The 25,533-nt window shown below is 36.2% G+C and overlaps 1 protein-coding gene across 1 annotated transcript; it reads left to right on the top strand.

Annotated features, from left to right (window-relative positions):
- Positions 1–103: 103 nt before the first annotated feature.
- LOC127413634 (ras-related protein Rab-23-like) lies at positions 104–24,588 on the top strand. Its single transcript, XM_051650919.1, has 7 exons — positions 104–467; positions 7,993–8,231; positions 10,837–10,922; positions 17,695–17,851; positions 20,048–20,130; positions 21,299–21,391; positions 22,887–24,588. Exons 2-7 carry the CDS (start codon positions 8,077–8,079, stop codon positions 23,024–23,026), a joined length of 714 nt encoding a protein of 237 aa, XP_051506879.1. The 5' UTR covers positions 104–467; positions 7,993–8,076; the 3' UTR covers positions 23,027–24,588.
- Positions 24,589–25,533: the final 945 nt, after the last annotated feature.

Below are 25,533 nucleotides of genomic sequence, written 5' to 3'. Positions count from 1 at the left end.
TAAATAAATTGGACTTTTATTTTGAAAGAGGGTCTTCGGGTGGGCGACAGATATTTCAGAGTGGTTGCTCACTTCACAATGCTGCTCCACCGTACATGCACGCACGCACGCAGGAACGCACGCGCACGCGCACGCACATTGAATGAGCGTAAACTTAAAACGCAAAGTCCGGTAAACGCTGCTGGATCTGCTGTCATTGGTTTCCTCAGTGCCGCTTTGACATCAGGTAGTCCGGTTTGTTAGTCGATGTAAGAGAAGAGCAGTAGAGAAGGAGGAGGCCACTCCTTTGCAAAACTGCGGACATTCAACAAGCTGATACGGTGATCTGTTTAGGGTTTGTGTTTATAAATCATATTATAAATCATCAGAGCTTTGTGTTTGGATCCTCGCGTAGATCTTACATTTGCGAACATTCTCGTGTCGGATCTTCAGAGAGGAATCAATGTAACCTGGTAACCTGAATGCAGGTAAGACAATACTGTGATGTTTCAAACATCTCTTTTAGTCACTAGCAAAAAGTACCATGGCACTACAGTGGTTTTTGTGTACCATGGTTGAACCCTTGGGAACCATCTAAACATCATTGTGCATGAATATGGTAATCATTCAGTATCACTGTATGACCGTCTGATTACACCGTGGTACCAAAAAAGAACTTTTTATAGGAGGTATCTTAATATCTTAAAGTGGTTACATCATATTATTAATGGACCATAAAGTTTTATTGTTTTATCTCATAACAAGTTGCCTAGATCCATAAATTCAGACCCGAGTATACAGTGCTGTGAAAAAGTATTTGCCCCCATCATGATTTCTTCTGTTTTTGTGTATATTGCATACTAAATTGTTTCAAAAATTAAAACAAAATCTAACATAAAACAAAGGCAATCTAAGGAAACACAAACTACAGTTTTTAAATGATAATGTTATTTATTGAAGCAAAAAAGTTATCCAATACCAACTGGGCCTGCTTTGAAAAAATATTTGCCCCCTTAGTTACTAAATCCCCAAATCTGTGAAACGGCATTCATAACGGGGTTCAGCTGGACTAGACATACCCAGACTTGATTACTGTCAGCCCTGATCAATCAAATAAACAGCTAAATAGAACTAACAGTTCTCACACAGTAGCCAAGGTCTAAAGAAATTATGAGGAAAAAGGTGTTTGAAATACATCAGTCTGGGAAGGGTTAAAAAGCTATTTCAAAGGCTCTGGGACTCCAAAGAACCACATTGAGAGCCATTATCTCCAAATGGAGAAAACTGGGCACAGTAGTGAACCTTCCCAGAAGTGGCTGACCTTCCATAATTCCTCCAAGAGGACAGCGACAATTCATCCAGGAAGTCACAAGAAAGCCAAGGACAACATCCAAGGAACTGCAGGCCTCCCTCGCATCAATAAAGATCACTGTTCATGACTCCACTATCAGAAAGACACTGGCCGAAAATGGAAGAGTGGCGAGTCGAAAACCACTGCTAACCCGGAAGAACATTTAGGCTCGTCTGAATTTTGCCATAACACACCTTGATGATCCTCGAACCTTTTGGGTGAATGTTCTGTGGACTGATGAGTCGCAAGTGGAACTGTTTGGAAGACGGGTCCCGTTACATCTGGCTTAAATCAAACACAGAATCCCACAAAAAGAACATCACACCTACAGTCAAGCATGGTGGTGATAGTGTGATGTTGTGGGGATGCTTTGCTGCTTCAGGGCGACTTGCAGTAATTGAGGGAAACATAAATTCTGCTCACTACCAGATAATCCTAAAGGAGAACGTCTGGTCATCAGTCCATGAGTTGAAGCTCAAGTGCAACTGGATTATGCAGAAAGACAATAATCCAAAGCATAGGAGTAAATCCACCTCTGAATGGCTCAAAAGAAGCACAAACATTTTTGGAGTGGCCTAGTCAAAGTCCTGACTTGAACCTGATTGCGATGCTGTGGCAGGACCTTAAACGGGCAGTTCATACTGGAAAACCCGTCAATGTGGCTGAACTAAAGCAGTTCTGCAAAGAGTGGACCAAAATTCCACCACAGCATTGTGAAAGACTAATCTCCAGTTATCAGAAGCGTTTGATTGCAGTTGTTGCTTTTAAAGGTGGCACAACCAGCTATTAAATTTAAGGGGGCAGTTGTTTTTTTTACGTGGGTGATATAGGTGTTGGATAACTTTTTTGCTTCAATAAAAAAAGAAAAGAAAACTGTATTCTGTGTTTACTCAGGTTGCCTTTGTTTTATGTTATATCTCGTTTGAAGATATAAAACAATTTTGTATTTAAAAATACACAAAAACAGAAGAAATCAGGATGAAGGCAAATACTTTTCCACAGCACTGTAACTGTGTCATTTAAATACTATGGTGCATGGATATGATAATCATTCAGTATATATTAAAGTACCATGGTACATTAACCATCTGATGCATTAACGTTTTGGAAGGGGAGGCCTTAAATAATACCATTAAATTTAGAGATGCACATGTATCAGCCACCGATATTTATTGGCCAATTATTGACCAAATCTAACCCACTGGCATATCAGGCAAAAGCATGAAAATGCAAATATGAAAACTGATGGTTTATATCTAATAAATTATGTAAAGTTATTGCATTGTATACGTTTCTATCACTTTTTACTGTGCAATATATAAATATATATATATATATATATATATATAAATACCGAGAAAAATAAATTAAATTCTAAAAAGGAAAGCATGTTGAATATGCAAAATATGAATTCCTAATGTTCTGTCTGACTATGCAAAATGTGACTTCTGTTGTCTACAACTGCAAAATCAAAAGTGCAAAACTGTTTTAAACATGAAAATGACCGTTATCCCCACGACAATTGTCATGTTAGTTTTTTTAATCATCTTTAAATATCTTTTTTACCTGTTATGTTCAACATATCCAATCCATGTTCACTGAAAACCCTAATAAGTTGACTTTACTCAATTGATTGAGTAAACTCATTCCCTCATTTGAATTGAGTAGTGGCATCTCCAAAATTTGTGTAATTAGGTTCACTTAACTTGGTGTTCTTATAAAATGAACTTAACTATTTAAGTTAAAGTAACTAGATGCAAGTAGACTGAACTCAGATTTGCTATTTAAATGTTGTTGTTTCAACTTAATTTTAATTGAATGGACTCAAATTTAGGTCTTACAATTACACAGAAGTTTATTTGATGATTGACTTAGAATCAGGTATAATATTTTTTTTTATTTGAGCTATCTCCACAGAAATGCATATATACAGTGTTGGCCAAAAATATTGGCACCCTTGATAAATATGAGCAAAGAAGGCTGTGAAAAAAAAAATCTGCATTGTTTATCCTTTTAATCTTTCATTAAAAAAATCTACAAAAATCTAACCTTTAATTGAAGTAAAACAACTGAAAGAGGGGGAATATCTCATTATTAAATAAATATTTTTCTCCAAAGCACATTGGCCACAATTATTGGCACCCCTGTTCTTATGAAGAAAATATATCTGAAGTATATTCCCATTCATATTTAACTTTTTTAGTGCACCTGGGTGACTAGGAACATGAAATTGTTCAGCCATGACTTCATGTTTCACATGGGTATAAATATGAGGTAAATTCCCTTAATCATCAATCACAGTGGTTTAGACTAAAGAATAAAGTTATGATGTGTGGCAAAAGGTTGTTGAGCTTCACAAAATGGAAAATAGCTATAAGAAAATAGCCAAAGCATTTAAAATACCCATTTCCAACATCAAGGCAATAATTAACAAGTTCCAATCAACTGGAGATCTTAAGAATCGGCCTGAAAGAGGACATGTGTCTATATTGTCTCCACGCACAGTGAGGAGGATGTTTCAGGTGGCCAAAGAATCTCCAAGGATCACAGCTGGAGAATTGCAGAAATTAGGTCAGAAAGTAAAAAATAAATAAATAAATAAATCAGAAGTCACCTACATCACCACAAGTTGTTTGGGAGCGTTTCAAGTAAAAAAGCCTCTGCTCTCATCCAACAACAAACTCAAGCATCTTCAATTTGCCAGACACTACTGGAACTTCAAATGGGACAGGGTTCTATGGTCAGATAAAACAAATATAGAGCTTTTTGGCAGTAAACACGAGATGTGTTTGGTGCAAACAGATGGGAAAAGTACCTCATGGCCACAGTTAAATGTGGTGCTGGATCTTTAATGTTGTGGGTCTGTTTTTCTGCCAGAGGTCCTGGACATCTTGTTCGGATACATGTCATCATGGACTCTATCAAATACCAACAGATAAAAAATCAAAATCTGATTGCCTCTGCCAGAAAGCTTACAATGGGCCCTGGTTGGATCTTCCAGCAGGACAGTGATCCAAAACAAACATCAAAATCAGCACAAAAATGGTTCATTGACCACAAAATCAAGGTTCTGCCATGACCGTCCCAGTCCCCTGGCCTGAACCCCATATAAAATTTGTGGGGTGAACTGAAGAGGAGAGTCCACCAAAATGGACCTCTGAATTTGAAGGATCTGTAGAGATTCTGTATGGAGGAATCTCAGATCCCTTGCCATGTGTTCTCCAACCTCATTAGGCATTATAAGAGAAGACTAAGAGCTGTTATCTTGGCAAAGGGAGTATGCAAAAAGTATTGAATAAAAGGTGCCAATAATTGTGCCACACACATATTTGACAAAAATATTAGTTTTTTGATAAAACTTGTGTTGTGTTTGGAATTGTTTGATATCTATTAGAGGATAGATTTTTGTGAATATTTTGATTGAAAGATTAAAAGGATAAACAAAGACATTTTTCACAGCCGCCTTTGCTCATATTTACCAAGGGTGCCAATATTTTTGGCCACCACTGTATATCATGTAGACTTGCTTGGTTACATGGATCTCAGTGCCATGGCAGTAGTGCAGTCCTTCAAACAGACCTCAGAAACACATGTCAAGAGCACTGTGATACATCTTTCTGAAAGCCGAAACAAACAGCCATGAGTCAGGATGAAGGAACTCAAATCTTGCCCATGAAATCCTTTGAAAGCATGTATTCATTTTATTTAATTATATATTCTATTTATTATTTACTTTCCATTGATCCACGAAGGTGAAACCACAAGTCCAAATAAACAAACAAACAATTTTATTAATTAAATTCCTAAATAATAATAATAAAAACATTAAACAAAATAAAGAACAAATATTTGGCTAATAATTGGATGTATTGCCATAGATGAGCAGCATTATATTGCAAGAGTACATTATGAAAGTATATCCTGTGTGAATGAGGGTTTAAAGGACTGGTGGATAATATTGTTTTCTCGGGTACACTCCTGTATTTAGTTACCCAAGAGAAACGCGGGAGGCCTCGGTAATGTAACCTAATATGTCAGCATGTCTCCCGGCTATCTATCCAGCATTCTTGGATTGCAAAATTGTGTTCACGTTCACAACTCACAACTGCTCTAGACAAAACAATTGCACCTCAAGGTTACTGGTGTCATTTGTACCTCTCTTTAGATTAAAGGAAAAACGGAGCCTTGCATTAAGGCTTACACTTGGGTTATTCCATGTGAAATTTCAGGGACTGGAATTTGAGCTTTGCAGATGTATATTTCTGAAATCCCAAAATGCATTCTTAACTAGTGTTTTTTGTGGACTCGAGATAAAAATCGAGACATTTATATTGTTTTTATGTGAATAAATAAAAGTAAATTTCTAGCTTTAACATTATTTGTACTTCAGATCTTTGTTTTGTTGGACAAGAAAAACTAGCTTCATACCATCTGACCTACATTTGGTTTTCGACCATTGAAGATTGGTCAAATGTAACGATTTATGCTGGAGCCGCATTGAGAGCCCCATATTTCTGGGATTTAATCATATAGGGCCTTTAAAAAAAATTAAGATACAAAAAGGAAAGTTTGTTCTGAACCAGAATCTAAAAGAATATAAAGATATATTTAATTCTTCTAGAGTTATAGGCACTCCAACTTTGGAAAAACAACACAAAAATTGTTTTTTTTTTTTTTGGGGACTCACACTATTGACATACAATGCAACAAGGGGTGCTGAAGTCAACTGATTTAAGTAACAGACCTACCTATCTGTGTGTAAAAATGATAAAATGACGCTGCCACCTTTCTAAGGTAATTTTTGTTCCTGTAGTTTTGCTCCAAAATCATAGGTGAAAATGGTCATTTTGACGCCCCTCAACAAAATAATAGATTACTAAGTAAATACTGATCCATGGCATTTAATATTTTTGCTTTTATCTTCATTTATGTTTATCTTATTACAAGGCTCTCTGAAATACTGTATTCTGGTTGGTCTATAGCGCCATCTAGCAGTCTGAAATTGTTCTGTAACAACAGCAAATCCGGGTATCTGAGTCATATTTAATGCTTCTCGGCTCACTATGCGTTCTCTACAAGTATTCTAATAAAATAATTTGAATTCAAATCAATGTTTCATGTCCATTTATTTGGCAAGTAGTCTTGTAATACACTGCATAATGAGGAGTCAGACGATCATTTTCACAAAATAAAAACCAACAGAACTCTGCACAAACCGCAGGTTGATTTCAGCTGTTCAGCGATTTATGTCTTCTCAAATTAAATAATTTCAATGCAAATCAATATTTTATGTCCATGTATTTATTTATTTATTTATTTGGTTAGTAGCCATGTAAAAAGTGGGATAATATACAGTCAGCCAGTTATTGCAAAATAAACCCCTTCAGGGTAATACAAGAGTATTGTGCTTCGCAACGGGATCCTGATCACCCTTTAGGGGTTTATTGTACGATAACAACCAGCTGACTGTACATTTATCCCTTACTTATCTATACCTCAGTAAAAGAAAATGATCAAAAAGAAAATTCTGAGCCGGGAACCTTTGGTTGAGTTGACACGGAATGACCCACTTGTTTTTTGCTTGATTTGGCTGAATTTATCGTGACATATTTCTTCTATTGCATTCATTGTTGGAAAAAATTGATAAATTTATTATATATTTCATTTTTTTAACATAACTTTTTGGGGGTTGGGTTCATTATAGCACTAGTGAGGTATTATTCACAAAACCTTTCAAGAACATGTCCGGGTCATGTTTCACCCCAAAATCAAAAGGAGGAAAAATATATAATTATATTTTTATTGGATTTTTTTTCTAGGACCAATAAGATTTTTATTATTATAATTTTTTGGGATTGTGAAATTATTTTTATGACAGTGAAGCACATTTCCCTCCCAATTTTCACATTACAATTTTCATTACATATTTCAAAATATCTGATCTATTATTTTAATTGTATTTAATAGTAGTATGTGTTGTATTGCCTTTAATTAATGCTGATTCAAATTCCAGTGAATGTCTTCCAGTGATAAGAATCACTGTTGTGAATAAAAAAATTAAGTAAAAAAAATTATAACAACAACTCAGAAATAAAACGTTCAGACACATAATGAGAATTGTCATAAAAATGTCACAGTGCAAAACAACTTAGCGGTTTTTAGGGTTAGATCAGACAGAAATAGCTCCTTAAGGTGACAATTACAGGTTGCCACTATTTACAGTGTAAATATAGGATTTAATTTCTTTGTTTTTCCTTCTTGATTTTGATTTTTGGGTGAACCGTGACCCGGATATGCTGTCATGAGAGTTTGGAAATCATAACATGTCCTTTTTTAAAATCTTTTTTAAATCGTCATTCAACGTCTACCAGAAATATCATGAACTTGTGTGGAAAAGGAAAACCATGTCATGGTGACTACACCCCAGATGACAGCCGACTTACTCAGTGGAAAATGACCTGGAATGTGTGCCATGACTGAACCAAAATATTCAGAGATTAGTACATAATGTCTTCCTCCGTTTACTCAAGACGCAGGCCTCACTTATAATGTTCATTACGCTTGTATGTAAAGTTTCATGCCCTGTCAGAAGAGATGGTGAATATCTGCTACACAACATACTGTATAAATAACAGATCTGTCCATTTCTTTCCACAAAAAAGGCAAAAGTTGAGGAGATCGTACAGCAGCACTGAGCCAGTACGCAGTGAAGTGAAAGCGCAGAGCTGCCTACACAGATCGCAGTCATGTTGGAAGAGGACATGGAAGTGGCCATCAAGGTGGTGGTGGTGGGGAACGGAGCAGTCGGAAAGTCCAGTATGATTCAGCGATACTGCAAGGGCATTTTCACTAAAGATTACAAGAAAACCATTGGGGTCGACTTCCTGGAAAGACAAATAATGTAAGCAGGTGTTTCTGCTTCAATTAGGATGCTTTGAAATGCTTTCATACATTTTTGTGAGCTGCTTTTGTCTCCGTTCTTTGGTTTCCAGTGTGGATCTTAATGCTTAAGAGTAATTTCTAGATGAACCACAGTAAGGTTGGTCATGTTTCTCTGTGGCTCAGGTTTTAAAAAATCCCACCATGTCCAATATCACATTCATGCTGTCTGGCAGATGCAAAGCATAGGATCTGCCTGGATGAAGAAGATTCCTAGTCTTAAATTCTTAAGAATCTAGATATTCTAAGACAGGAGTCTTCAAACCTTTTGATGCCAAGGACCCCCTTGCGAGGGACCCCCTGTGAGAGAAAAATAGAACATGGTATTATAAAGACTTCTTGTTTACTAAATTTAATAATTGGCTTTTATATTGTAATCAGGTACTAAAAACTAATTGCTTTTCATTTCGGTTCGTTCTGAGCAGAAAATGTTAATAACGTTCTTTGCAAAATGTCAGTTCTCCGTGGTAAAGGGTGGATGATATACCAGTTGCAGTGTTTCCAGATCTCACAAGAGAATCAAGCGACATGATCTGGTAAAACAAGCTTAAAATAAGGGACTTGCCAAAATAGGCAATTCCATTTTTTCCCACGTAGGGGAATTTTCAAGATAGAAATCATAACAAGCATAGTATACAGTAGCCTAAATAATGTCTTTTCTATAAATGTATTCGTAATATTAAATATATCCTAGTCTTAAGTAAAAATCAAAAAAAATCAAATAATGTACAAAATTGTACACTTTTTTTTTTTTCTCTGAATTTTTTTGCTGCTCTAAGAGGATGTCCAGAATTATGTTAAGCATGTTACCATATACTCCTACTATTTTTGCAGAATCTATACTCTGTGCACATTATATGCATGCATAGGATACCTGTTTGAACTATTACATTGAACGTGTGATGGTAGAAATGTGTCAGTTGATAGAAATTTGTTGCATTTTTTTAAACCGCAGAAGATTTATTTGCATATTTAACAGGTCTACTTTATTTAAACATGAAAGTGATGAAGAAACATGGAGTAATGCGAAGATACAGAGCGGGACGTGTCCCAAACGTGTCAAGACAAGGAAGAACTTGCTACTGTATTAAGGGGTCTTGCTAGACAATATAATATTGAATTGAATTTCCATGAAAATATAGAAATATCATGCCTGTCCTAAAAGAGATCACGCAACATTTCTGACTAAACAAATTTCCTGAATGTTTGTAAGCAGGAGATATGACAAATAATACAGCTCAGACAGCCCTTTGGGTGCAGTAACAGATGTCTCGTTCCTGTATCATATAATGTAAGACGTGTCATTGTTAGGAAATCGGTGTGGTTTTCTGTTTGTACGCACAGAAAGAAATGAGGAACCGATGAAGTGTTAGTGGCTTCATGTGTTCCAGTGCTTACTCGAACTGAGACTGAATTACATCTGGATTACAGTAATAAGCTTGCTTGACCTGTCCGGTGACCACATTAGATTTGCCCCAAAGAAAATGTGTTTTGTTCTTGTTGGTATAATCCCGAAACCTGCCAAGAACCTGTCATGGTCCTATTACTTCCCAAAATCAAAAGAACAAAACAAGAATTTACACTAGGTTTAAAGAAATTGAAGCATAATATTAGGACCATAATTATTTTTTTTGTTCATAGGCCAATTGTTTTTTAACAATAACTTATAAAAAGACAGTGAGCTCCGAGGTTGTTAATTGATGGTATATGCTTCTGCTGAAGCCATCAGTCCTATTATTTCAACTTCATTGTTTTGAAACATGTTTAATAGTGGAATTCCTGGTGAAGAACTACACTACCCAAGAGGAGAATCGCTCCACCAATCAGAGAATTGCGGCAATCAAAGTGCGCCAAAAGAGCTCTGCAGTGACCGCCCACTCTCATGACGCACTGTGAATGATGCTGTCGAGTCGGTTGATCTACTCTCTAAACTATTTGCAAAAATGATTATAAGGAATATAGTGAATATTTTGGGAAAAACAGTTGAACATATTTGAACATTTTGCAATCAAATTACAAATATATTGCTTCTATATTTAAAATCAACAACTTTAAATCAGTACCTTTATATTTTCCATCGTTTTTAATTCGATTATGTCATTGGGGACTGTAGTTTCTGGCCTCATAAAAGATGTTAAGGGCACAGTCTTGTACCTTTTTGTCTTTTTGTTTGATTAAAAATACTTTTTGCTTAATCAAAGTTTGTAATGGTGTTGGTTTGGTTCAGTTCATCATGCTTTTGAAAAAAAAAAAAAAAAGAAGGATTGGGAACAATACTTTAGAAACCAAGACAGCTGAACTGTTGCGCTTTATTAAATCCATATAATCCCCATCCAACTGTCACTATCGTAATGCAAATAAATACAATTTTCATTACACCAATAAAAAAATAAAATAAAAAAAACATAAATGCAAATAATGATATATTGAAGTATTTAAATATCATGATAGTATTTGTTGTGCTTTTTTTGTACTTTATTTATGCTCATTTAAATCAAATACACAGCAGTTTTATTTAATTAGCCCAATGCATGTATAAATTCAACGTTTGTTTGCATGTATTGCAGAGTTAATGGTGAGGACGTCAGACTGATGTTGTGGGACACCGCAGGACAGGAGGAGTTTGATGCCATCACCAAAGCCTATTACAGAGGTGCGCTGTGTGTTACCTAAAACATTATACATGTGTACATGAGAATTGTGTGATGATGTAGGTTACTAAGCCTTTCTGAGTGAAGTTTGGTCCAGTCTTTCAACTCCTGTCATGATCACGAAAAATCAGTAAACCTGGAAACTTTTGCATGAAATGTACAAAGATAGAGTACAGAAAGAGACTGTTTACTTAAAATTCAAACAAAGGAATTATGTTGGTAACTCATAAACAGTGGTTCGTCTTATATATCTTGCAGTTTGGAGTGGGGTTTAATAAAAAAAAACAAAAAAAAAAAAACAATAAAACTCTTTCCATGCAGAAATTGCTAGTGAATTTAACAGACCATATTTTTAAGTAAAGGCTACACCCAGTTCTTGGTGGCTTTAATTTAAAATTCTCTAGTAAATTTACTCCAGCAATGTAACAAAGAATTAAGCCTTGCTTTTAAAAATGTACTCGCATTTTAATACTTTTTTTAAACGTACTTAAGTCATGTACCACAGGGAAGTTTATTGCATGGTGTTTATTAGGCAATATCATCTTGCTTCAACAAGGTTCAGAACTGCACACAGACCTGAAAATGTGGTGCACAAAACACAATGATGGTAACAATCAACATATAATTTTATTGATTGGGTAATTTTGAGTAGAAAATGAACATCAGGCTGCACAAAACAAGAAGTTACCAAACCTAACGACAAAATCAACAATAAAAACAATGTAAATCAACTTGCAAACAGTATAAACCATGAAAGCTCATTAATTATTCAAAGACTGTGTGTGCTGAAACACAAGTTAAATTTACTTATTTTATTTACCTAAATTAATATGATAAGGTTTTCTACTGTAGGATTAGTACATGATGATCCAATGTAAAGATAACAAACATTAATAAAAAATGTTTACTTTTTTACTGTACATGTTTGAATTGAGTACAAATGTGAATTTACTTAATATTTTCAAGTTCAACTTATTCATTGTAGATTGTACTTTTGTGGCCATATTTTAAGCTTTATTTACTTTATTTAAAAAAAAAAAAAAAAATATATATATATATATATATATATATATATATATATATATAACTCAGCAAAAAAGAAACGTCCCTTTTTCAGGACACTGTATTTTAAAGATAATTTTGTAAAAATCCAAATAACTTTACAGATCTTTATTGTAAAGGGTTTAAACAATGTTTTCCATGCTTGTTCAATGAACCATAAACAATTAATGAACATGCACCTGTGGAACGGTCGTTAAGGCATTAACAGCTTACAGACAGTAGGAAATTAAGGTCACAGTTATAAAAACTTAGGACACTAAAGAGACCTTTCAACTGACTCTGAAAAACACCAAAAGAAAGATGCCCAAAGTCCCTGCTCATCTGCGTGAACGTGCCATAGGCATGCTGCATGGAGGCATGAGGACTGCAGATGTAGCCAGGGCAATAAATTGCAATGTCCGTACTGTGAGACACCTAAGACAGTGCTACAGGGAGACAGGAAGGACAGCTGATCATCCTTGCAGTGGCAGACCACATGTAACAACACCTACACAGGATCGGTACATCCAAATATCACACCTGCGGGATCGGTACAGGATGACAACAACAACTGCCTGAGTTACACCAGGAATGCACAATCCCTCCATCAGTGCTCAGACTGTCCGCAATAGGCTGAAAGAGGCTGGACTGAGGGCTTGTAGGCCTGTTGTAAGGCAGGCCCTTACCAGACATCACCAGCAACAATGTCGCCTATGGGCACAAACCCACCTTCGCTGGACCAGACAGGACTGGAAAAAGTGCTCTTCACTGATGAGTCACGGTTTTGTCTCACCAGGGGTGATGGTCGCGTTTATCGTCGAAGGAATGAGCATTAAACCGAGGCCTGTACTTTGGAGCGGGATCGATTTGGAGGTGGAGGGTCCATCATGGTCTGGGGCGGTGTGTCACAGCATCGGACTGAGCTTGTCATCATTGCAGGCAATCTCAACGCTGTGCGTTACAGGGAAGACATCCTCCTCCCTCATGTGGTACCCTTCCTGCAGGCTCATCCTGACATGACCCTCCAGCATGACAATGCCACCAGCCATACTGCTCGTTCTGTGCATGATTTCCTGCAAGACAGGAATGTCAGTGTTCTGCCATGGCCAGCGAAGAGCCTGGATCTCAATCCCATTGAGCACGTCTGGGACCTGTTGGATTGGAGGGTGAGGGCTAGGGCCATTCCCCCCAGAAATGTCTGGGAACTTGCAAGTGCCTTGGTGGAAGAGTGGGGTAACATCTCACAGCAAGAACTGGCAAATCTGGTGCAGTCCATGAGGAGGAGATGCACTGCAGTACTTAATGCAGCTGGTGGCCACACCAGATACTGACTGTTACTTTTGATTTTGACCCCCCCTTTGTTCAGGGACACATTATTCCATTTCTGTTAGTCACATGTCTGTGAAACTTGTTCAGTTTATGTCTTGGTTGTTGAATCTTTTTATGTTCATACAAATATTTACACGTTAAGTTTGCTGAAAATAAAAGCAGTTGAAAATGAGAGGACGTTTCTTTTTTTTTTTGCTGAGTTTATATACAGTTGTGCTCAAAAGTTTGCATACCCTTATAGAATTGGTAATATATGTACCATTTTTAAAGAAAACATGAGTGAGCAGGCAAAACACATTTCTTATGGGATTCATATTCAACTGTAGGTTATAACAGAATGGCACAATCATAAAACAAAACATGGCAACAAAGAAAAAAATGAAATGACCCCTGTTCAAAAGTCTACATACCCTTAGTACTTAATACTGTGTATTGCCCCCTTTAGCATCAATTGGCCCCAAATTCTTGTAGGTGGTATAGCTGCCCATTCGTCTTGGCAAAATGCCTCCAGGTCATGCAAAGTCTTTGGTCATCTTGCATGAACCACACGTTTGAGATCTCCCCAGAGTGGCTTGATGATATTAAGGTCAGGAGACTGTGATGGCCACTCCAGAACCTTCACCTTTTTCTGCTGTAACCACTGGAGGGTCAACTTGGCCTTGTGCTTAGGGTCATTGTCGCGCTGGAAAGTCCAAGAGCATCCCATGCGCAGCTTACGTGCAGAAGAATGCAAATTGTCTGCCAGTATTTTCTGATAACATGCTGCATTCATCATGACATTAATTTTCACAAGATTCCCCCTGCCTTTAGAGCTCACACACCCCCAAAACATCAGTGAGCCACCACCATGCTTCACAGTGGGGATGGTATTCTTTTCACTATAAGCCTTGTTGACCCCTCTCCAAACATAGCACTTATGGTTGTGACCATAAAGCTCTATTTTGGTCCTGTCACTCCAAAGGCGTTTCAAGGTGTTGTCGGGCATATTGTAACCAGGCTTTTTTGTGGCATTGGTGCAGTAAAGGCTTCTTTCTGGCAACTCAACCATGCAGCTCATTTTTGTTCAAGTATCGTCATATTGTGCTCCTTGAAACAACCACACCGTCTTTTTCCAGAGGAGCCTGTATTTCTCCTGAGGTTACCTGTGGGTTTTTCTTTGTATCCCAAACAATTCTTCTGGCAGTTGTGGCTGAAATCTTTCTTGGTCTACCTGACCTTGGCTTGGTATCAAGAGATCCCCGAATTTTCCACTTCTTAATAAGTGATTGAACAGTACTGACTGGCATTTTCAAGGCTTTGGATATCTTTTTAATCCTTTTCCATCTTTATAAAGTTCCATTACCTTGTTACACAGGTCTTTTGACAGTTCTTTTCTGTTCCCCATGGCTCAGCATCTAGCCTGCTCAGTGCATCCACGTGAGAGCTAACAAACTCATTGACTATTTATACACAGACACTAATTGCAATTTAAAAAGCCACAGATGTGGGAATTTAACCTTTAACTGCCATTTAAACCTGTGTGTGTCACCTTGTGTGTCTGTAACACGGCCAAACATTCAAGGGTATGTAAACTTTTGATCAGGGCCATTTGGGTGATTTCTGTTATCATTATGATTTAAAAAGGAGCCAAACAACTATGTGATAATAAATGGCTTCATATGATCGCTATCCTTAAATAAAAGACATGATCAGTCATATTTTCAAAATCAGTGCCAAAATTTCACAATTTCTGCCAGGGTATGCAAACTTTATATATACACACGGAAAAGGCTATAGAGTTTACACAGAATGGTGCCAAAAACAAAAACACATCCAGTGAGAGGCAGTTCTGCAGACAGAAAAGGCTTGTAAATGACAGAGGTCAACGGAGATTGGCCAGACTGGTTCGAGCTGACAGAAAGGCTATGGTAACTCAGATAACCACTCTGTATGGTTTGAGTATTTCTGTGGTTTTAAATTTGTGGCTGATCAGTATATATATACATGTATAAATGTGTGTGTGTGTGTGTGTGTGTGTGTGTGTGTGTATATATATATATATATATGTGTATATGTGATATATATTTTACAGTTGAAGTAAGTTTACATACACTTAGGTTGAAGTCATTAAACCTCATTTTTTTAACCACTCCACAGATTTAATATTAGCCAACTATAGTTTTGGCAAGTAATTTAGGACATCTACTTTGTGCATGACATGAGTAGTTTTTCCAACAATTGTTTACAGAAAGATTGTTTCAATTTTAATTCACTGTATCACTATTGCAGTGGGTCAGAAGTTTACATACACTAAGTTAAAAGTGCCTTTAAGCAGCTTGGAAAATTCCAGAAAATTATGTCAAGCCTTTAGGCAATTAGCTTCTGATAGGCTAATTGGAGTCAGTTGGAGGTGTACATGTGGATGTATTTTAAGGCCTACCTTCAAACTCTGTGCCTCTTTAATGACATCATGGGAAAATCAAAAGAAATCAGCCAAGACCTCAGAAATAAAATTGTGGACCTCCCAAGTCTGGTTCATCCCTGGGAGCAATTTCCAAATGCCTGAAGGTACCATGTTCATCTGTATAAACACCATGGGACCACACAGCCATCATACTGCTCAGGAAGGAGATGCATTCTGTCTCCTAGAGATGAACGTATTTTGGTGCAAAAAGTGCAAATCAATCCCAGAACAACAGCAAAGGACCTTGTGAAGATGCCTATATCGTCATGAAAGGCTGCTCAGCAAGGAAGAAGCCAGTGCTCCAAAACCACCATAAAAAGCAGTTTGCAAGTGCACATGGGGACAAAGATCTTACTTTTTGGAGAAATTTCCTCTGGTCTGATGAAACAGAAATTGAACTCTTTGGTCATAATGACCATCGTTATATTTGGAGGAAAAAGGGTGAGGCTTGCAAGCCGAAGAACACCATCCCCAACCTTGAAGCACGGGGGTGGCAGCATCATGTTGTGGGGGTGCTTTGCTGCAGGAGGGACTGGTGCACTTCACAAAATAGATGGCATCATGAGGAAGGAAATTTATGTGGATATATTGAAGCGACAACTCAAGACATCAGCCAGGAAGTCAAAGCTTGGTTGCAAATGGACCTTCCAAATGGACAATGATCCCAAGCATACCTCCAATGTTGTGGCAAAATGGCTTTAGGACAACAAAGTCAAGGTATTGGAGTGGCCATCACAAAGCCCTGACCTCAATCCGCTAGAAATTTGTGGGCAGAACTGAAAAAGCGTGGCGAACAAGGAGGCCTACAAATCTGACTCGGTTACACCAGATCTGTCTGGAGGAATGGGCCAAAATTCCAGCAACTTATTGTGAGAAGCTTCTGGAAGGCTACCCAAAATGTTTGACCCAAGTTAATCAATTTAAAGGCAATGCTACCAAATACTAACAAAGTGTAGGGAAACTTCTGACCCACTGGGAATGTGATGATAAAAATAAAAGCTGAAATAAATCATTCTCTCTACTATTATTCTGACATTTCACATTCTTAAAATAAAGTAGTGATCCTAACTGACCTAAGACAGGGAATGTTTTCAACGATTAAATGTCATGAATTATGAAAAACTGAGTTTAAATGTATTTGGCTAAGGTGTATGTAAACTTCTGACTTCATCTGTTTATTTGTACATCTGGCCTTCCACATCTCTTTCTGTCCTTGTTAGAGACAGTTGTCCTTTGTCTTTGTAGACTGTAGTGTACACCTTTGTATGAAATCTTCAGTTTTTGGGCAATTTGAAGCATTATAAAGCCTTCATTCCTCAAAACAATGATTGACTGATGAGTTTCTAGAGAAAGCTGTTTCTTTTTCGCAATTTTTGACCTAATATTGACCTTAAGACATGTCAGTCTATTGCATACTGTGGCAACTCAAAAACAAACACAAAGACAATGTTAAGCTTCATTTAATGAACCAAATAGCTTTCAGCTGTGTTTAATATAATGGCAAGTAATTTTCTAGTATCAAATGATCAATTTAGCATGATTACTCAAGGATAATGTGTTGGAGTGATGGCTGCTGGAAATGGGGTCTGTCTAGATTTGATCAAAAATTACTTTTTTCAAATAGTGATGGTGCTGTTTTTTACATCAGTAATGTCCTGACTATACTTTGTGATCAGTTGAATGCCACTTTGGTGAATTAAAGTACCAATTTCCTTCCGAAACAGCAAAATCTGTACATTATTCCAAACTTTTGGCCCTGTGTGTGTGTGTGTGTGTGTATATATATATATATATATATATATATAAATATATATATATATATAAATATATATATATATATAAAAATATTTTTATTATTTTTTTTGCAGTTTACCGTGATGGCAGATTTCTCTTCAGGTATTGTTATGCATTGTGCTGTACGATGAATCGTTGAGCTTACTGATGTGTGGTCTGATGTGCAGGTGCCCAGGCGTGTGTGCTGGTGTTCTCCACCACAGACAGAGAATCATTTGAGGCCATCAGCAGCTGGAGGGAGAAGGTGGAGCTAGAGGTGGGGCACATTCCCACCGTCCTGGTGCAGAACAAGATTGATCTACTGGATGACATGGTTATCAAAAAGTAAGGCGACACATTTATTATAAACAGATGCTTGTCAAAAACCCACTATATCAGATTTGCATAAAAAATAAAAAAATCTGATAGTACAATATTGTACTGTCAAAAAGATTCTTAAAGCTTTAATAAATTAGTGGTGGACCAACCTTTTTGGGCAGGCTGAATAATGGCCACCTCATTCAGCCTCAGCATCACCTGACAATCGTGTTCGCTTGGCTAGTTATCAGAAGTCTGAACTTCATGCTGCACATTTTCTGTTTTCATATATTTGAGTATATATTGTAAAAAAAAGTTAATTTCAGTCACTTTTGCACAACATATAACATTGTGACATATTACATACATATTACATGATTTTATAAATATTTATCTTATATGTATAATCATATGATAAAAATGTATGGTATATCTATAAACAAGACTCTAAATTCAGATCGGATGAGCCACGTTCAGTCACGTTTTAAAATAGCCAATATACACATAACTGTACAGTATTAGAGGTAACTGGCAGCTGCTCCTTGACCGATTGGTTATTGGCAAAAGAGCTGTTCAGGTTGTAGTTCAAAACCCGGAAGAGAATTAGCATTTTTGAGCCATGGGTTTTTTGATTTTGCTATGAGTTTTTATAATGGCTGTTTGGGATGTATGAGTAAAATAAGGTCTGATGTAATCGTTACTTTAAGATACGTGGACGTTTTGTTCTACAACAAATTACACACGGTCATACCTCAAGCAGGAATTTTGAAGCCGCATTGAAACAACATACTTTTTAAAAAACACCAGGTGGCTTCGAAATCCATAGGAAATTCATCATTCGATAATCAAGTGTCCTAATTTAAAGCGAGGGCATGCACAGAAAAATGTGACTACATGGAAACGTGCAACATCAGCACATACATCGTGTCTCTAACTTCATATCTTGTTAATAATAATACAAATACCTCATCTGGTGAATATATAAAGACCATACAAAGCTTAATTTGGTGAAAACATGCATGCACTTGCATGGTGGTAACGGCAGATCTCTATCATCGTCACTGTTTGCACGATTATTAATATGGGATGTTAGAAAACAAAAAAAGACACACATGAAGCAGATACAATATTGAACATTTATTTTTATAGCCTTTGTTGATTTCATGTTGATTTTTGAGAGTGTATGTGGAGAAAAGGGATAAAAAGCCTGTTTTAATAATACTGGATAACTGGAATACAGAACAATTATGATATGACAATGTTTACTTTATAGTGTTTGCATTGCAGTACATTGTAAATGATTGAAGAGTGCATGTTTTGTTCCTCATCGTTTTGTGCGATGCTTGGGAGCACAGACATTTCAAAATAAGAGTCCCTGGTTGATTTCAGGCATGTTTATAGTTAAAAGTCATGCGTTACACATCAGACCTTAATTTGTTCTGGTTCATATTATTGGGATTTTGTATGCACAATAAACTGCATCTGAAATTTAATTAAATTTGGACTTTTGTAGACTCTATGTCTGCGCCGTCACAGTAAGGAAAAACTAAGAATTCTTTTGTAACATTCAGTAAATCAATTTAATCAGTCAGAAGCCTTTTTCACCACCTTAGTTATCTGGATCGGCAAAATCCGATATCGTTTGACCTCTATACAGTATACTAATACGTCAAGTTGCTACATTGCTTGGCAAACGTAAGCAGCCTACAGTTATTTTTTTTTAATTACACAGCTCTCTGGAATACTCTATTCTGATTGTCAATGGCGCCATCCAGTGGTCAGATATTGCTCTGTAACAACCGCACATCCAGGGACGTTTCATACTTAAGACGTATCAGATCGCTCTGACTGTGCATTATCCCTTACATATTACTTGGCAGAATAATTGTTTATTCTGATTATTATTAATAATACATTTAACCATGTGTTGGTGACTTGTATATGTAGCTGTCATTTTATAAAAGCAAGAAGGGATGACGGACTGTGAATAAGTGATTTTACCACGTTTAAAAGGGTTTTAGGCCAACTGCACGATGCCTAAAAAACACCCTTTACCCGAGGACAAATCACTAACACAACCTCACATGGCTTTTTGTGTTAAATGTCATTTGTTGCCATTGTATCAGCAATATGTCAATTTCCTCCTAAGTCGGCCATTGGGAAAAAAAAACTGTATGGACTGCATTGTTTTTATTGACGAGCTTTATGTTGTTGTTGTGTCAGTGAAGAGGCTGAAGGTCTGGCCAAGAGACTGAAATTAAGATTCTATCGGACATCAGTGAAGGAAGATCTCAATGTTAATGAAGGTGAGTGAGGATGTGTGGAAAAAAAAAAAGGGCTTATTAATGAACTGGATTAACAAGAAAGCATGACTCAAGTAAACACTTTCTGTTTTTTAATTATGGTACACAACATCTCTGAATTGTGAATAAAGAAGTGATAAAGCTTAAGCAGTGTTGCCAGATCTTGAAAGAGAAACAAGCCCAAAATAAGCGACTTGCCTCACTATAACAAGCGAAAATAAGCGACCATAATATTTTAGTTAGGGGTCGGAATTTTGGTCTAAATTTCATTGATCAGCATAGAAAGATTAACACTCATAGGATAGACAGAATATAAAATAATGTCTTTTAATAGATGTACCCTTAGTATGTAAACATATCCCACAAAATTATTAAAGTATTTCACATACACAACTTGCCATTTAAACTAAATTAATGAATCATGTGTTTTTCTGGAGTAAGGTCCTGAAGCAACATTTTACTAATTTAATTACGGATAATGGGAGAAAAGTAATGGGAGAACACACTCTTTGCTCTTTACAGTGTCTCCACTGTCATGGAAAACCTGAAAAAAATATTAATATTCTATAATTAATATAATGAATATTCTAGGTTTTCTCTAATCTAAATATTTCTTGAGCTTGAAAATGCTCATGTGTAGAGTAACTTCCAAAATCCATAATGATGTCTCATTTGTCAGTGAATGGTTCTTTTAAGTCTGTTATTTTGAATGAGGAGAACACATGGAAATTCATAGGTCAAAAGGGGTGGGAACCCTGACTTTAGCTGTAATAAACCAGCTGAAAACGAATGTGATAAACTAAGGGTTGAATAAAAATACACTGCACAAATAATTTGAATTTCAGGTCTGCTTCTCTGCCAAACTCTGGTTGAATCAAATCTGTATTAATGTGTTATATCTGTGGTCTGAACAGTAGATGGGGTTATGTGGGTCGCTGTATTGTGCTCTGGGAGCCCAAGCATCAGCAAGCACAAAAACGCGACTGTACTCTGGAAACAAGCCCAAAAATCTGCAGCCCGTGACTTCCCATATTTATAAGCGACTTCATGAGAAAACGAGCCCAAAGTGGCTTATAGTAAACCGACATGGCAACACTGAGCTTAAGGGATCACATTACATTTTCTGCTTTGTTTGCACGACTGTAAAATGAAATTGTTTTTGCGTTTGTAGTTTTTAAGTATCTAGCAGACAAATATCTCCAGCGACTCAAGCAACAATCCGCAGAGGAGCCAGAGGCCGTTCACACATCCAGCAATAAAATAGGTGAGAACACAACTTTTCTGTCACTTTCATTTATTATAGGTGGTGGTGGTGTTGTTGTTGTTGTTAAAAGTGATATATATATATATATATACTGTATTTATTATTTAAATAAATTCAGCATTGGTATTTCTGTCACAAACTCACAAACTCCCTGCAGTTCTTTGTTATATTTTTCACCACTTAATCACTGTTTGCCTTTACTAGTTTATGTTATATGGTCCTGTGGTGTGAGAGAGAAAAAAAGTACCATTCCATGTTCACTGAAAACCCTTGTAAACCCTTTACTCAATTGATTGAGTAAACTCATTCCCTCATTTGAATTGAGTAGTGGTGTCTCCAAAACTTGTGTAATTGAGTTCATTTAACTTGGTGTTCATATAAAATGAACTTAACTATTTGAGTTAAAGAAGCTAGATGTAGGTAGACTGAATTCAGATTTGCTATTTAAATGTTGTTGTTTCAACGTAATAATTTTAATTGAATGTACTCAAATTTAGATCATACAGTAACCGCTGAAATAATGATTCTGATTCTAAGTCAATCATTAAATAAACTTAATTTAATAAACTTATATCTCCACAGTAATGCACATATACCTGTACTTCAGTTGCACATGTATAAAGAGAACTGAAATCGAGTTAACAGGGTCCAACTTGACCAAAGGTTACACAGATCACCCTAATGGTGACATCACACCAAACAACTATTGGCAACAAAACAGCATACAGTAATAAATACTACAAAAGATCTAAAACCTCTGAATTCTTAACAGCAGCTATTTAAATGCCCCCATTTGTTCTCTTTGACCAAGGAAACATAAATAATTCAAGCACAAGGATTTGTGGGTATTCCCCATAGCCTCAGTTTTTTTTACTCAATCGTTTGAGTAATTAAAGGAGCACTCAGTAATTTTTTTCCTTACTAAAAAAAGTTGAACTCCTAAAGACATGAATTGTAATTTTGCAGTATATGTATAAAATGATGTGGACTCACTTGAGATGAAGACTCCAGTCATATCAGTAACCTTATAAAAGTGGTTTAATTCTACATGGAGAGGGTCCCCTCATAGGGGCTGCCATTTTAGAATCACATGACTAGCCGAATACTACTTGCTTAATCTCAGTAACCAGCCTGATTTTGGCCAGCTTCATTCATGGATTAAATTAATGATGGCTGATTGTGAAAAGTGAATTTCTACAATGGCACCTGTAACTGAAAGTCCAAAACGCATAAAACATTTCTGAGTGCACGTTCTTTTCTTTTCTTTTAGAAAAATAAGTTCAAGGAACTTTAGATATTTGAGTTATGAGCACAAAAATGAACATTTTAAGTAAGGTTTAATTAAGACAACTTGATTTACACTCTAGTCTCTCAATTCATATTTGGTCATATCAACTACCAGTATCTGTGTGTCAACAGGTTGAATGTTTGAGCTAAATTAAATTAGCTTTACTATATTTGAACGTTTTTTTAAAATGGTCTTTGGTCTTTTCAGGCGTATTCAACACTACTGGTGGCAGCCACCCGAACCAGAACTCCAACGATCTGAACAGCCGTGAGGTCATAAACCTGCGACCAAACAAGCAGAGGACAAAGAAGGCAAAAACCACTTTCAGTAGCTGCAGACTGCTGTAGAATATCTCGTGTGCGGGATAACTTGACTGCCTCATTGGGATTGTTGAGCCACATGTCATAAGAGGCTTTGTTAGCACTAAAGAAAGTCACATGTCCATGCTGAACATGCAGAGCAGATCTATACATATTCTGTGGTCACATCTGTTGATTTCATCAAAGTCTCTTATGAGGTGACTGCTGCAGGCTGAATGTTTGGGAGCTAGAGCCTTCTGGTGGCTGTAAGTGCTTAAAACACTAGTTTAAAAAATTCCATTAGAAAGGTAAGTCCTCAATCCTTAAAGGAACAGTTCACCCAAAAATACAAATTCTGTCATTATTTACTATTATTATTTACTATTATGTGGAACACAAAAGCTACATTTTAAAGAATATTCATGCAGCCTCGTGCAAAAAAAATGAATACCTAAATATCAGTCTGTTTTTCACACAAAGCTACCTAATGGCATTGGAAGACATGAAATATAGCACACACGTCACATGGACTGCTCTCACTGGGCTTTTATTCTGTGTTTTGGGTCATTTTTTTCAGCTTGACAGCCGATGTCACTACGGACTGTCATTGTACAGAAAAGGGTTGCATAAAGATTCTTCGACAATTCTTCTTTTGTATACCTGGGGAAAATAACAGCATGTGGGTTTGCAACGCTATGAGAGTGATTAAATAATGACAGCACTTTCTTTTTGGGAAGAACTATTCCTTAAAAGTGTTTAATTTTCTGCATTACTAGCGACACCAAATGTAATTGCTAAAAGAATTGTTTCCAGACAGGTTTTTCAAACACTCCCCATCTGCAGTTGTTTGGATAAACAGTTCAGCCCCAAACTCACGCCATTGGTTGAGCCAATGTTGTTATGTCTAGCTCAGTCATTGCCTTTTAAAAACTGATTGCAATTTCATTTTGGTGCCACTAGTGGCACAGACATTACACATATTAAAATCATAAGACACATTTCTTGGTTATAAAAATCAAATTCAGCCCTCACGACTTAATGACTGAAAATAAATTGGAGATGTATTAAGCTATTTTTGTACGAATATTGACAAGAAATCTTTTAGACACTCCCCTTAATCACATTTTAACTATGTTTGTGGTGGGATTGTAATTTTATCACCCCTTATGAAAGATTGACTTAAAATTTCAATATGAAAAGTGAATACATATTCTCACGGTCAAATATTTAGTGAGTTACTAAGGTGTGCATTATTTCAGTGTGGTACACAGCAGGGTAATGTTTAAATCTTCACTAATGAGATTACTTATAAAGAAAACACCATTTGTGCATTTTGACTGTTCGTCATTTGTGCAATATGTTTGTATTGATTGAGATTCATATTTTGCTATCACAATCTTCCCTTAAAAGTAATATTTATTTGTAGTGCAAACATTTTCACAAATTTTAAACCATGTTCTTATAGGAATTTTTGTATGAAACAAAATGTAGTGAAGTAATGACTTACTGAAATCCATAACACAAAACAGTGCCAAAATGTTTCTAAACTCGATGTACTTTTAAGAAATGTAAAGGACAAAAAAATAAATAAAAGCACCATTAAAACATGACTATATTCCAAGTTTTCTGAAGTCATATGATAGCTTAGTGCAAGGAACAGACCCAAATTTAAGTCTTTATTCACTGAAACTCTTCATCCCCACTGAAGCTTGCGTCTAGTACGCATCCAGATTAAAAGATGGATGCATCAATTTTATTGACGCTTAAACAGCATTTTATTTTTTTAGGGTAAGATCAAAGCTTAGGGGCAGGGGAAGATTATCAGTGAATAATGATTTAAATTTTGGTTTTAAACTGGATTTTGCTTAGAATGTAGTGCACAAGTCATATGGACTAATTTTATGATACTTTTATGGTACTTTGTTGTTTTTCACTATTTAATCACTGTTTTGCCTTCATTAGTTCATTTTACATGATCATGCGGGGTGAAAAAAATATTCAGTGTAGTCTCTCAATTAGCGTTCTATATTTTGAAGTTTGTGAAAAGGTCTTTTGTCTTTTCCATTAAAAAAAAGAAAATCCATAACATAACACCGTGCCAAAATGTTTCTTAACTACACACTTTTAAGAAATGTAAAAAGCGTTTGTGAATGGTCGAAGAACTGACAGATTTCTATGATATTTCAAATAAAATCAACTTCCTTGAAATGCATCAAAAACCTCATTGGAAACTTTGTCATCTAACATTATTCTAAATGCAAGACTTTTAATTAGGACAGAGAACTAGAGGAGAAATACAAAAAATGTTTATGGAATAAGCAAAGGTTTTATTTCTTGATTTAAGTTATGACAACTGGCAACAATTTGTCAGACATTACGGCATACTTGCTTCTAGGGCTAGGTGAAGTCAGAAGTTTACATACACTTTGGTTGAAGTCATTAAAATTAATTTTTTTAAACACTCCACAGATTTCATATTAGAAAACTAGTTTTGGCAAGTCATTTAGGACATCTACTTTGTGCATGACACAAGTAATTTTTACAGCAATTGTTTA

The sequence above is a fragment of the Myxocyprinus asiaticus genome, chromosome 23 (assembly GCF_019703515.2).
Source record: "Myxocyprinus asiaticus isolate MX2 ecotype Aquarium Trade chromosome 23, UBuf_Myxa_2, whole genome shotgun sequence".
NCBI lineage: Eukaryota > Metazoa > Chordata > Actinopteri > Cypriniformes > Catostomidae > Myxocyprinus > Myxocyprinus asiaticus.
The sequence above is the reverse complement of the archived record's forward strand: the minus strand, read 5'-3'. Positions and strand labels throughout refer to the sequence as shown.